General features: G+C 36.2%; 2 protein-coding genes across 2 annotated transcripts; one reads left to right on the top strand and one right to left on the bottom strand.

Moving 5' to 3' along the window:
* Positions 1 to 2,281: 2,281 nt before the first annotated feature.
* Positions 2,282 to 4,291, bottom strand: LOC121223379 (ras-related protein Rab7). Its single transcript, XM_041104739.1, has 3 exons — positions 2,955 to 4,291; positions 2,779 to 2,859; positions 2,282 to 2,686 (listed from the first exon to the last, which is right to left on the bottom strand). The coding sequence occupies exons 1-3, from the start codon at positions 3,003 to 3,005 to the stop codon at positions 2,438 to 2,440; spliced, it is 381 nt and encodes a 126-aa protein (XP_040960673.1). The 5' UTR covers positions 3,006 to 4,291; the 3' UTR covers positions 2,282 to 2,437.
* A 6,639-nt stretch (positions 4,292 to 10,930) lies between these two features.
* Positions 10,931 to 14,014, top strand: LOC107927191 (putative pentatricopeptide repeat-containing protein At1g56570). The gene is made up of 2 exons (XM_016858220.2): positions 10,931 to 11,635; positions 11,896 to 14,014. Exons 1-2 carry the CDS (start codon positions 11,030 to 11,032, stop codon positions 13,102 to 13,104), a joined length of 1,815 nt encoding a protein of 604 aa, XP_016713709.2. The 5' UTR covers positions 10,931 to 11,029; the 3' UTR covers positions 13,105 to 14,014.
* The last annotated feature ends 308 nt before the right edge of the window (positions 14,015 to 14,322 follow it).

The raw sequence follows: 14,322 nt of genomic DNA, 5'->3' as shown, positions 1-14,322 counted from the left end.
TAAACAACAAACAAGTAAAAATAGCAGAAGAAATTGAGAAGATGAACACACAAATTTAACGTGAAAAAACCCCTCAAAAGAGGATAAAAAACCACGGGCAAAGATAATTTTACTATAATGGCAAAAGAATGAAGAGTACAAAAGATGGAGATAAAAACTAAACCCCGAAAACCCGAAAAACAAAAAACCCTCAAAACGTAAACACAAAATTCTCTGAATGTGTTATGAGTTCTAATCTAATGGGTGTCTCTAATTTCTAAGATTGTAAAAGAGCCTATTTATAGGCTAAATTAGTAAGTCAAATAAACTATACTAATAAATGCTAAATATATTATATAATAAATACTAAATCTTCTAGAAAGAAAATATATTTTTGTTTAACTTGACTTGCAAGCAATCTCTTAGAATTTGGGTCACACAATTCTAACACTTAGAATGTCGAAAATTCAGAAAACAGAAGCCTCAAGGAGGACATGTCCACCCCAGTTTGGGATCAGAAAACTTCATCCAGCAACCACGCTGACCAAAATGCTGAAACTTCTCTTCCTGAAGAAAGGATGACATCAGCTTCACCCAATTGCCTATCCACTGATAAACAGCACTCTCAGCAGCAGCAGTGAAGGCAAAACTTCTTGCAGACCAGGAAGAGGATCAAATCCAGCAACTTACGACATCATTAATAGAAAAGCAGGTAATTTATTTGCAAAAGCAAATGCAGACTCTTTTACTTGTGAATATAATTTGTCATCCTGAATCCTTAAAATTTAATCAATTTTATTTTTTTACTTTTCCAATTCTAAAATTCCAATCATTATCCAAATGATAGCAATTAAATTCGTTTGGTTAAATTCCAACATTAGTCATGTATTAAACATAATCGGATCAATCTTATTCCCTACCCTTTTCGAATTTCGAAATTTCAATATTGATGCTAACGACAATCGTTAAATTCATTATCTAGCTTCTTTTTTTTTTCTTTTTGTTCTTTGTAGTATGTAGAAATAGAAATTAACATGGTATCGCACATGCAATAATATATTTGTCATGTCAGATCTTTGAATATAACGTAACAAATTTAAAGGATTGAACTTTTAAAACTCGAAGAATATAATATTTAAAATTGATTGAATTAAAGCAAGAAACTAAATCCTCAACTTAATAATAAATTTTAACTAAATTCAAAAGTACTAAATATATATGTTTGTGGTAGTAAAACTAATTATGATTTTTATAACTTCATCATGCATTGAAGAATCTTAATTAGAAGTGTTCATAGGCTATGCTAAAGTTCGATATTAGAAAAATTTCTAAGCTAGAGTCTAGCTTAACCCAACTCGTCCAAAAAACATGTTTTTCTTTTAAAAATAATAAAACAACAAAAGAATATCTTTTATATTAATATTTATATATTTTAATAATTAAATTTTTGTTAAAATATTTTTAAAAATCATTTAACATAAACTTGAGCTAATCTAGCCAAACTCGAGAACAAAAAATCCTTGTTTAAGCTCAACCCAAATCAGATCAGCCAGTTGAATCAAATGAAGTACCCAACTTATGAATAGATCTAATCTCAACCTCCCAAAAAGTTAGGAGGTTAAAATATTATAATGATATGTAAGTTAAATTGGAAGAAATTTAGAAAGGAGAGTAAGACAAATTTTAAAATGTTTTATACTAAAAAGGTTTGAGATGGTATATTATTTAGTCGATAAAATACCCTAAACAGTGACGTTAACGTGTTGAATCTGCAATCAAGTCATCATTGATGGATGTGTGGGGTGAATGTTTTTGATGAGACGATATCATCTATTATGGGACATATCCTATCATTCGTTCTGATACAGGGTACAAAGCCGTTGAAAAAAAGACTGACTCCTAAACATACTAGCCTACACTCTATCAACTTACCCTCAGCACTTAACATTCGAACTCTCTCCACGTCTACTTTTTATGATTTCCAACTCTTCACCCTGATTGATACTACCACATCCTCCTCCGTACTCTTCCCTTAAATCATGGAAAACAATGGACCAAATTTTAATCACCGATTGGGTTGATTTCACAAATATTTCGATGATTTTAGAATAGTTTTGACAAGCTGCTGAGCTGAGCTTGGGTTTTCTTTTATAATTAATGTTCATTTTACCGACCATGAAAATTAATTCTTCCATAAAATTATGAAATATACCATAAAATGTACTTTAAAAACAATGTTTACAAATGAGAACATTACAGAAATAAATCCAACCAAACCAAAAGCATTAACAGACCCTTTTTGTTTGTTTCTCACACCAACACTATGAATCCCATAAAATGGTTGGGAAACACCAAATCATTCGAAACATTTTAACCGTACTTATTGGCGGAACAGAAAAAAAGTATTAACAACCCTTTCAAGGTTTCCAATTTGAGTAATAAGATAGTGATGAAACTTTTAAAAGCAGCTGAAAGGTGCAGAGGAAACAGGGGATAATCTTTGTTTGAAACAGCTGAAAGGTTTCCCATTCGAAAGTGCTGAATGTTTTGTTTGCAGAACTACTTTATGGTTTTTAATTAACATGTCTTCCTCTTCCCCACTCTTTAGAGCATCCTTCGCTATGCATTGGAAAGCTTCTTCCACGTTAACTCCTTCCTTGGCAGATGTCTCGAGGCACACCATGCTGGGGCCTTTCGTCTCAGACACCTACAGAGTCAAAACAAAGTGGATAATTGTAACTTTTAGGGAGAAAGAGAACATCAAGTGACACTGTAAAGGAAGAACTGAAAAATGCGTACCACTCTACTGTTTCCACCATCAACATCGATTTTGTTCCCCAAAACAACAAAACGGAAATTCTCAGGATCCGAAGGGCTTGCCTGCAAGGTTTCTCAAATTCTCATTTCTCTACCGAATAAATCCCAGAGAGTTGATAGATGGTTTTCATCTGTATTCAGAAGTTCAGAATATATACCTGAATAAGAAATTCTTCTCTCCAGTTGTTAAGGTTGTCAAACGATTTCATTGAGTTGACATCATGTACAAGAACACAACAATGAGCACCGCAATAGAAAGCAACGCCTAGGCTCTGGAATCTTTCCTGGCCAGCTGTGTCCCAGATCTTGGGGGGGGGGGAATTGATGAATTTTGAGCTAACTGGTCACTGGGATAACACAAAAAAGCAGAAAGAAAAGTTAGATAATTTTAGAATGCAATGCTACAATCTGCTAGAAAATACTCAATAGTGATCCATGAGGTTGTTTAATGCTAAATCACATAAGTCTAGTCAACATAATTCCCTATTCAAATAACCACAAATCAGCAGCCATGGAGTTTTTCAATGAATAAAAAGGAAAAGGTTAGCATTGGCAGTTCTGAGTTAAATATCATAGAGAAAAGATACAATTGAGAAATCCTGGTTAAGCACTAGTCCACCATAGCTAGAGCTTGGTTCATGAACAAAGGAGTAGGCACTAGTCAATAGCACACCATAGTCGTTCATTGTAGATTAAGATCCCCTACAGCAACTAAAACAAGCTCATTGAAATTTAAAGAGTAGAGATGAGTGTGAAATCTAAGCCTCAAACTGCACTTCCTGTGTCAAAAAATCAGCTCCAGTCGTCGCCTTATACTGATTGCTAAACTTCTTATTTACATATGTAAAAGGCAAACAAAAACATAACTAATAGTAATACTAATTCAAATTAATTGATAATAAAAAACACTTCATTTTTCTGCTTTCCTCAATAATTAGTAAAAACCGACTGCTGCAGGATAATGATTCATCAAACACGTCCTCCTTACCCTGCAAGTTCAACATCATCACAATTCACAATCATTCGACAACAAACGAAAGCAGTAATTCGAACAGAAGTATCCTAATTCAGGCGGGATTAAATGAAAAACTAAAAACATAAGTCCTCCTAATTGAGGTGGGATTAAAAGAAAAACTAAAAACATAAATCCTCCTAATTGAGGTGGGATTAAATGAAAAGCTAAAAACATAAATCCTCAATGGTGGGATTAAATGAAAAGCTAAAAACATAAATCCTAATTGAGTTGGGATTAAATGAAAAACTAAAAAGGTAAATCCTAATTGAGGTGAGATTAAATGAAAATTTAAAAAGATATGCTTATATAAATCCTAATGGAGGTGGGATTAAAAGAAAAGCTAAAATGATAAATCCTAATTGAGGTAGGATTAAATGAAAAGCTAAAAAGATAAATCCTAATTGAGGTGGGATTAACTGTGCGGCTTATATACAATCTTGGCTCAATTGAGTGAAATTACACCTATTCAATAAACAAGCTTAAAAAACACTTCTTAAAGTCCACACAAAATCATTCTTAAAGTCGGCACTCAACAGAGACAGTAACAAAACACTACAAAATAGAGAAAGAAGATATTATTATGACCAACGATGTCGATTTCTGGCAATAAGTCTATCGTTGTGAGACAGGTTTTTGCTGAAGATTTGGACAGTGAACTTTTGATGATTAAGGAAGCAATTTTGAGGCATCCTTTTGTATCTATAGATACTGAATTTTCGGGGACGATAATTAAACCCAGTGAGCAAGTGATCCGTGAAGGCAATCCGATTATCAATTATCACTATATGAAGTTGAATGTTGATGTGCTTCAAATTATTCAACTCGGCTTGAGTCTTTCAGATGCTCGGGGTAATTTACCAGACTTTGATTCTCCCTTTTCTTATGTTTGAGAATTTAATTTCAGAGATTTCGATGTCAATCGAGACTGTTATGCTAGTGATTTGATCAAGCTGCTCAAACGTCAAGGGATAGATTTTGAAAAGAATAAAGAGAAGGGGATTGATTCTAAAGATTCTGCAAAGAAGTTTTGGGATTACGTGTTACTTTTCAATTGCTATGGTCTGAAAAGTATTTCTTGGATTACTTTTCATGGCACTTATAACTTCGGATTCATGCTAAAAATTCTTACTCAAAGTCCACTGCCTTTACATCTTCACTCATTCGTGCATCAATTGGCTTATTTTTTCGGCTACAACATTTTCGACCTCAAACACACCTTCAAGTTATTGGGGTTGTGTTGCGCGGAAGCGTGTGAAAGAGTAAAATTATTGTACTGAAAAATCACACTAAGTTCAATTCCCAGGAAAGAGAGGTAGATCACGAAGATCACTTAAATACCAAGTCTTTCCTAGCCAGAATATCCCTCTATCGTAATTTAATAGCACAATAAATCACTACAATCACATTCACAAAATATGCAAAACAAATAATAAAGAACACCAGAATTTTAACGAGGTTCAGCAAATTTTGCCTACGTCCTTGGGCACTACCAAATATATTTCACTCCAAAAATTACAAGTGAAATTTACAAATAGAGAGAGAGAATAATGCCTTAGGTAGAGAATGGCAATTATGGGATGAAGAAAGTAAGAAATGGTTAGGCCTATTTATAGTTGAGGTTCAAAGATCAACTTGCAATGTCCCTATACAATTAGGGACCAAAATTGCAATTATCCCATGCCAACTTTTAACCCAACTTGCCAACCAATTTTACTTTCTACTTTCGGTGCCCACCCTTTTTGACTTTTCAAACAATGGGTGGGTTCCAATAATCTCCACCTTGAAGATTTGATTAGGATAATCTTATCTTCACACAATTCTTTCTGCCTTTGACAACAATACTTGATAGTGCCTTCTTCAACTGTTAAACTTGCAGGATATTAATCAAGTTCAAACAATGTTCGAACTTGGTTGATGTTACCACCTTGGTCATCATATCTGCGGGATTATCTGCAGTCTTGATCTTCTGAAGACAAATTTTCCCCTCTTCAATAATTTCCCGCACAAAATGGAATCGTACGTCGATATGTTTTGTACGTGCATGATAGACTTGATTCTTTGCTAAATGAATAGCACTTTGACTATCACAATACACGTTAATATGCTCCTGAACCAACCCCAAGGTTTTAGCCATACCTTGTAACCAAATAGCCTCCTTTACAGCCTCTGTTACAGCCATGTACTCGGCTTCTGTGGTTGACAATGCAACTGTAGACTGTAGTGTAGACTTCCAACTTATTGGTCCTCCAGCAAGTGTAAACACATAACCGGTGGTTGATCTTCGCTTGTCCAAATCACCAGCATAGTTAGAATCAACGTACCCAATAACACCTTTACCAAGTGTATTATCCTGCTTGAACAGTAATCCAACATCCACGGTCTTCTGAATATACCGTAGAATCCATTTCACAGCTTGCCAATGTCCTTTTCCAGGATTATGCATATACCTGCTCACTATACTAACTGCCTGTGAAATGTCGGGTCTTGTACACACCATTGCATACATCAAGCTACCCACTGCATTAGAATACGGAACTTGCAACATGTATTCTCGTTCCGTATTCGTCGAAGGAGATAGTTGTGCAGAAAGCTTGAAATGAGAAGCCAACGGGGTACTTACAGGTTTTGTCTGCTCGTTCATGCCAAACTGCTGTAGTACCTTTTTCAAATACTGCTTCTGAGACAAGCTAACTCTATCATGAGCTCTATCTCTCTATATTTCCATACCGAGAATCTTTTTAGCTTCTCCTAGATCTTTCATCTCAAACTCGAGATTGAGTTGAGTCTTCAATCTTTCAATCTCAACTTTGCTCTTAGATGCTATTAGCATATCATCAACATATAAAAGCAAGTATATGAAAGTTCCTTCTTGTAGCTTCTGAAAATACACGCAATGATCAAATTTACTTCTTGTGTACCTTTGCCCTTTCATGAACTGATCAAATCGTTTGTACCACTGCCTCGGAGATTGCTTCAATCCATAAAGCGACTTTGTCAGTTTGCAAACCCAATTTTCTTTTCCAGCAACCTTGAATCCATCTGGCTGAGTCATATAGATTTCCTCTTCCAAATCACCGTGTAAAATGTGGTCTTCACATCAAGCTGAACTAGTTCAAGATCATATTGCGCAACCAAGGCTAGCAAAATCCGAATAGACGAATGCTTCACAACTGGAGAAAACACTTCATTGTAGTCTATTCCTTCTTTCTGAGCGTAACCCTTTGCTACTAATCTAGCCTTGTATCGAATTTCATTTTTATCAAGAAATCCTTTCTTCTTTGCATATACCCATTTGCATCCAATTGCCTTCTTTCCCTTGGGTAGTGTCACCAACTCCCAGGTCTTATTTTTATGAAGAGACTGCATTTCTTCATTCATTGCTTGCTTCCACTTTACACCATCAGGGTTACTTATTACTTCTGTGTAAGTAGAAGGAACATCATCATCTGTAATTAGAAGTGCATAGGCCACTATATCATCAAAGCGAGCAGGCTTACGAATCTCTCTTCTTGGCCTTCTATATGCAATTGAATCTTGTTGCTGTAGAGGTTCTTGGGTAGGAACCTCTTCATCATTTGTCCCTTCAATATTAGCTGGATCATCGTTAACCTTTTCAAGCTCCACCTGCTGCAAAGTACTACTGGTTTTGTCATCCTTTTGTGAATCCTTGTACTTCAACATGGTTGATTCATCAAAAGTCACATCTCTACTGAAAACAGTCTTCCTTGTATCAGGACACCAGAGACGATATCCTTTTACTCCATCAGTTATACCCAAGAATAATGCTTTCTTTGCTCTTGGGTCTAACTTAGATTCTTTTACATGATAATATGCAGTGGAACCAAATACATGCAAAGAATCATAATCAGTAGCAGATTTACCAGTCCACATCTCCATAGGAGTTTTTTCATTTATTGCAGCTGATGGCAAACGGTTAATTAGATGGCACGCATATGTAACTGCCTCAGCCCAAAATTCTTTGCCCAATCCAGCATTGGACAACATACATCGAACTTTCTCCAGTATAGTTCGATTCATTCGTTCTGCCACCCCATTTTGCTGTGGTGTATCCCGAACAGTGAAGTGTCACACAATGCCATCATCTTGGCATACTTGTAGAAATGGATCGTTTTGTACTCAGTACCATTATCTGATCGAAGTCGTTTGACCTTTCGACCAGTTTGAGTCTCCACCATCTTCTTCCATTTCAAAAATGCATCCAAAACTTCACTTTTTCTTTTCATTAGATACACCCATACTTTTCTTGAATAATCATCAACAAAAGTAACAAAATAGTGCATACCTCCCAAAGAAGCTACTTTGGTAGGTCCCCACACATCACTGTGAACGTAGTCCAGAATTCCTTTCGTATTGTGAATTGCTGGACCAAATTTTACCCTCTTCTGCTTGCCCAGAACATAATGTTCACAGAATTCCATTTTGCAAGAATTTGCACCTTTCAATAAGCCTTGCTTCACCAATGTCTGCAAAGCTTTTTCACCAGCATGTCCCAATCGCATATGCTATAATCTGGTAGCCTCTGAATCTACATCTTTTGTAGAAACTGTCGATGTTGATCCAATAACTGTACTTCCATTTAAAAAATACAAGTTATTTCTTCTTGTGCCTTTCATCACCGTCAGTTGCCCAGCTACTACTTTTAGTAATCCATCTCTCAAAGTGATTGTGAGCCCTTTAGATTCTAGGGCACCTAATGAGATGAGATTTTTCTTCAGGCTAGGTACGTAGCGAACATCTGTCAAGACTTGGATTGAGCCGTCGTGATTCTTCAATTGGACTGTACCCACTCCCATTGTCTTACAAGCACTATCATTGCCCATAAGAACAATTCCACATTCTAGCTCTTTAAGACTAGAAAACCAGTCCTTATTAGGACACATATGGTAAGTACATCCTGAATCCAAAATCCACTCATCCGTTTGACATGCCATTGCCATGCCAACCAAGCTAAAGTCTGACTCCTCATCATGCTCCGCTATACATGCATTAGAAATAGCCTTGCCCTTTTGTAGCTTAGGACAATTCTTTTTCCAATGCCCTTTTTCACGGCAAAAGGCACATTCATCTTTGGCGGGTCTCCCTTTGGACTTTCCCCTTCTACCAGATTTGCTGCTGTGTGAACGACCTCTTACTGTTAAGACTTTTGCGGTTGTATCTCTGTGATCTCTTTTATCTTTCTTTCGAGTCTCAGATCTATACAACGCACTACAGACTGCATCAAATGTGATCGTGTCCTTCCCATGAAGCAATGTGGTGGTAAGATGATCATATTCATCAGGAAGGGAATTCAACAACAATAATGCCTTGTCTTCATCTTCAAATTTCTCATCCAAATTTAGCAAGTCTGCTAAAATTTTATTGAATGAGTTCACATGGTCATTCACGACATACCGGGTGCATACGTGAATCGATAAAGTTTCTTTTTCATATAAAGCCTATTTTCAAGACTTTTCGTTAGAAACTTTTCTTCCAGTGTATCCCATAACTTCTTCGCTGATGTCTCCCTCATGACAGAGTACTTCTGCTCTTTGGCCAAACATAGGCGGATTGTACCACACGCCTGTCTATTGATCTTGGCCCACTCCTTGTCATCCATCTTGTCAGGTTTTTCTTCAAGGGCTATATCTAGCTCTTGCTGACATAAGACATCCAGGATCTCACATTGCCACATACCAAAATTATTGGTACCGTCAAATTTCTCTACTTCAAATTTTGCATTTGTCACAGTAGTCCTTGCTGATGACGATGCTGCTGCCATTTTTTCTCCTCAATCCCAACTACTGTATACGTGAACAGTACCGTATACGTGAATAGTGCCGTATACATGAATAGTGCCGTATACGTGAATAGTACCGTAAACGGTCGTATTCCCCAAGTACGAACCTGGCTCTGGTACCAATTGTTGCGCGAAAGTGTGTGAAAGAGTAAAATTATTGTACTGAAAAATCACACTAAGTTCAATTCCCAGGAAAGAGAGGTAGATCACGAAGATCACTTAAATACCAAGTCTTTCCTAGCCAGAATATCCCTCTATCGTAATTTAATAGCACAATAAATCACTACAATCACATTCACAAAATATGCAAAACAAATAATAAAGAACACCAGAATTTTAACGAGGTTCAGCAAATTTTGCCTACGTCCTCGGGCACTACCAAATATATTTCACTCCAAAAATTACAAGTGAAATTTACAAATAGAGAGAGAGAATAATGCCTTAAGTAGAGAATGGCAATTATGGGATGAAGAAAGTAAGAAATGGTTAGGCCTATTTATAGTTGAGGTTCAAGGATCAACTTGCAATGTCCCTATACAATTAGGGACCAAAATTGCAATTATCCCATGCCAACTTTTAACCCAACTTGCCAACCAATTTTACTTTCTACTTTCGGTGCCCACCCTTTTTGACTTTTCAAACAATGGGTGGGTTCCAATAGGTTGCTAGGCTGTTTAGAGAAAATAGCTTAAACAATAAACGTGGCTCGTACTACCGGATCAAGTCATCAAGTTGGGTTGGACAATCTACTCATGCTTCAATGTTTTATGAAGGTCAAGAGTGAGAATGTTTTTGAATCTAAGTGGAACGAGACAAATCAAATGTTGCTGCCTCCCCTAGCATTATACGGACTAGTTCAAACCATAGGAAGAAAAATTTTTCTCACTTTTGTTTCGAAACATAAAAGCAATGTTAATTGAAAATATTGTTGTAATGAATGAATTACATATTAGTAGTTAATAAGAAAAGGATAAATTACATACATAATCTGATGCAAAAATTGTTACTTCTTGGTTTGGGAATTTGCTTAATAATATCCCATAAAAATATTGCATGAATTTTCGTTACTATTTAAAATCATGAAGTAACATAATTTTGGTAACTTTTGAATCTAAATCTAAAATTTTAAAATTCAAAATCTTGAATCTCGAATCACGAATCTCAAACCCTCAATCTTGATTTAAGGTTCGAGATTCAGAATTTAAAATTCGAGTTTAGGGTAAAAAAAATACTAAAATTATGTTTAATAATATAAAATATTATTAAATAATTAAAAAAGTACCGGAAGGATATAAATTAAAATTTCACAGCAAAATCATTTTACAGAAAAATTTGAGCTTCGATTTTTGAAGCTACAGCTTCCATTGGTCATTTTATCCTTAAAACATTAGCTTCATCTCCATCTTTATCGTTACTATTAAATGTACGCGGCTAGAAAAATAGTCCCGCTTTCCAACAAGCACTCCCTTCAATGGGTCCAAAACTACACTACCAGGACAAAGATACCCATTGCCAATCTATCGAAAGGAGCAAAGGGGTCTGCTATATTAGCCACAAATGTCATGAGATCTTTTTTCGATAACGGTTTGATTGATGATGCACGTGCTCTGTTCGACGAAATGCCTGAAAGAGACGTGGTTATGTGGACGGCCATGATTGCTGGCTACACTTCATGCAACCAATATGTCCATGCCTGGACCGTGTTCTGTGAGATGGTAAATAATTGGGAGAACCCCAATGCATTTACTTTATCTAATGTCTTAAAGGCTTGCAAATCCCTGCAATGTCTTGCGCGTGGAGGTTTGGTTCATGGGATGGCTATAAAGCTTGGCTTAGAGGGTTCATTATACGTTGATAATGCGCTTATGGACATGTATGCTACGTGTTGCATTAGCATGGAGGATGCGTGTTCGATTTTTAGAGATATGAAAGAGAAAAATATGGTCAGTTGGACTACTTTGATCACTGGTTACACTCACCGGGGTGATGGCTATGGTGGACTTCAAGTTTTCCGAGAAATGTTGCTGGTAATTGCTCAAAACAACAATGGACTTTATTAATTTATATGGATTCTGTGTTTTATGTGCAAAACTATATACTTTATCTAGGTAGTTTCAATTCTCAAGTTTGGATGCTTTAGTATCTAGTTTAGTATACCGATGCTGTTATGTTAAGCATGTCAAACAAGCAGGATATTTTTGGGTTTGAATTAGCATGTCATTCTGGAAAATAAATATGGTATGTCATTAAATTGTTTCTCATTTACTTCGCTTTGTTTGTTGAACAGGATGAAGCAGAGTTGAATCCTCATAGTTTTTCAATTGCCATTAGAGCTTGTGCTGCCATAGGTTCAAATACTTTTGGTCGGCAAATACATGCAGCCATCATTAAAAACGGGCTTGGTTCTAATCTTCCTGTCATGAATTCTATTCTAGACATGTATTGTAGGTGTGGTTTTTTATCTGAAGCAAATGCATACTTTTATGAGATGTCTGAAAAAAATCTGATCACGTGGAACACCTTACTAGCTGGTTATGAAAGACTAGGTTCTAAAGAGGCCTTGAATATATTCTCACAGATCGAATCAGACGGTTTTAGACCGAATTGCTTCACATTTACTAGTATTACTGCTGCCTGTGCAAATTTAGCAGTTTTGAATTGTGGACAACAGGTTCATGGAGGTATCATTTGCAGAGGCCTACAGGGGAACTTGGTGTTGGCTAATGCCCTAATTGACATGTATGCCAAGTGTGGAAGCATAGCTGACTCACGCAAAATCTTTAGTGAAATGTCTGATAGAAATTTGGTGTCATGGACATCTATGATGATTGGTTATGGGGCACACGGTTATGGGAAAGAGGCAGTTAAGTTGTTTGATGAGATGGTCGTGTCTGGAATTAGACCTGACAGGATAGTGTTTATGGCAGTTCTTAGTGCTTGCAGTCATGCTGGACTTATAGATGAAGGCTTGAGGTGTTTTGAATCAATGAGTAATTACAACGTCACACCCGATCAGGAGATTTATGGGTGTGTTGTTGATTTGCTAGGCCGTGGTGGGAGAGTTGAGGAGGCTTATCAACTGATCAAGGGCATGCCATTTAAGCCTAATGAATCTGTTTGGGGTGCACTTCTTGGTGCTTGTAAAGCACATAAGCTCCCAAGTATGGGAAAATTAGCAGCATTGAAGGTATTGGATTTGAGGCCAAATAAAGTAGGGGCATATGTGATGTTATCAAATATCTATGCTGCCGAGGGTAAGTGGGGAGAATCTGCAAGAATGAGGAAGTTGATGAGAAAAACCTGTAGTAGGAAAGAGGCAGGAAGGAGTTGGATTGAGGTAAGAAAGCAGGTATACAGCTTTGTGGTTGGTGATAAGGTTGGGTCTCACACAGAGTGGGCACATGGGGTTGTAGAGTTGCTGATTTTACATATGAAAGAAGCAGGATATATTCCTGATTTACATTGTTTGATACATGATCTTGAAGATGGGACTTGAAGAGAAAAGAAGCTGAAGAAACTGAAATGTGATTAATATGATCAAATGGGGTTGTGGAATTACTTATTTTACTTACAGAAGAACCCGGATTTAGCTTGTTTGATACATGTTCTTGAAGTTGGGATTTGAAGAAACTGAAGTGAATTACTGAACATGATCAAATGGGGTTATAGAGTTGCTTATTCTAAATATGGAAGAAGCTAGGATACATGCCTGGTTTTGATTGTTTGATACATGATCTTGAAGATAGGCCTTCAAAGGAGAGAAGCTGAAGAAACTAAAGTAAGGTACTGAATATGATCAAATGGGGTTGTTAAGTTGCTTGTTCTACATATGGAAGAAACAGGGTAAATGCCTGGTTTACATTGATACATGATCTTGAAAGTGGGACTTGAAGAGAAGAGAAGCATAAGAAACGGAATTGAATTACTGAAAATGATCAAATGGGGTTGTAGAGTTGCTTATTCCACATATGGAGGAGGCAGGATATATGCCTGGTAAAGATGGGACTTAAGATGAGAGAAGCTGAAAGTGAATTACTTAGGTGTGTTTAGTATTGCTTCGAAAAAGCATTTTTGGGACAAAAAGCACTTTTGAGACAAAAACATTATAAAAAAAAACTACTTTTTTAGAGAAAAAGTGCTTCTCCTAAGCCAAAAATTGGCCCAAAAACATTTTCTTGAGAAACTGAAAATTTTAGCTTCTTCCCAAAAGTGCTTTTTTCCAAGCTTTTGAGAAGCATTGATATGACCAAATGGGGTTGGTTATGACCAGCCCTTACCTAAGTTGGGTAGAATTGGAAGTTTAGAACATAGAAAATATTTCATGGATTCTTTTCCTTTATGGTTGGCTGCTGCATTTGTTTCAAGGGGGGAGTCCCATTAACTGCAAAAAATTTTTCTTTCAAGAATCTTATCTACACTAAAACACTTTCATTCAATAGGAGATTGTTTGTTTAGACAATACAGCATATATCCTCTGAGTCTGACTTAATGTTAAGTTGATTGAATAAAATAAATTTATATTTTTAGTAAGGGAGAGATCTTATTACACTAGTTTTTCTTCTTTTTTTTCCTGAAGGAAATATTGTAATTTTCAATACATTTTATATATTTTTCACAATTAATTGTATGTATCAATGTATTTGTATTTGTACCACAAGTAAAATTTTGAATCAATTCAATATTTCTATCATGTCGATTCAAAATATTGCCTTGG

This window comes from Gossypium hirsutum, chromosome D11, assembly GCF_007990345.1.
Source record: "Gossypium hirsutum isolate 1008001.06 chromosome D11, Gossypium_hirsutum_v2.1, whole genome shotgun sequence".
Taxonomy (NCBI): Eukaryota; Viridiplantae; Streptophyta; class Magnoliopsida; order Malvales; family Malvaceae; genus Gossypium; species Gossypium hirsutum.
This window is presented reverse-complemented; position numbering and strand designations above follow the sequence as displayed.

Coding starts and splice junctions, on each gene's coding strand:
- LOC121223379 (XM_041104739.1), bottom strand. CDS start 3,005: ATGAAATCGTTTGACAACCTTAACAACTGGAGAGAAGAATTTCTTATT. Junction 2,860..2,954: donor GAGAAGAATTTCTTATTCAG/GTATATATTCTG, acceptor GAAACCTTGCAG/GCAAGCCCTTCGGATCCTGA. Junction 2,687..2,778: donor ATGGTGGAAACAGTAGAGTG/GTACGCATTTTT, acceptor TTGACTCTGTAG/GTGTCTGAGACGAAAGGCCC.
- LOC107927191 (XM_016858220.2), top strand. CDS start 11,030: ATGTACGCGGCTAGAAAAATAGTCCCGCTTTCCAACAAGCACTCCCTT. Junction 11,636..11,895: donor TTTTCCGAGAAATGTTGCTG/GTAATTGCTCAA, acceptor TTTGTTGAACAG/GATGAAGCAGAGTTGAATCC.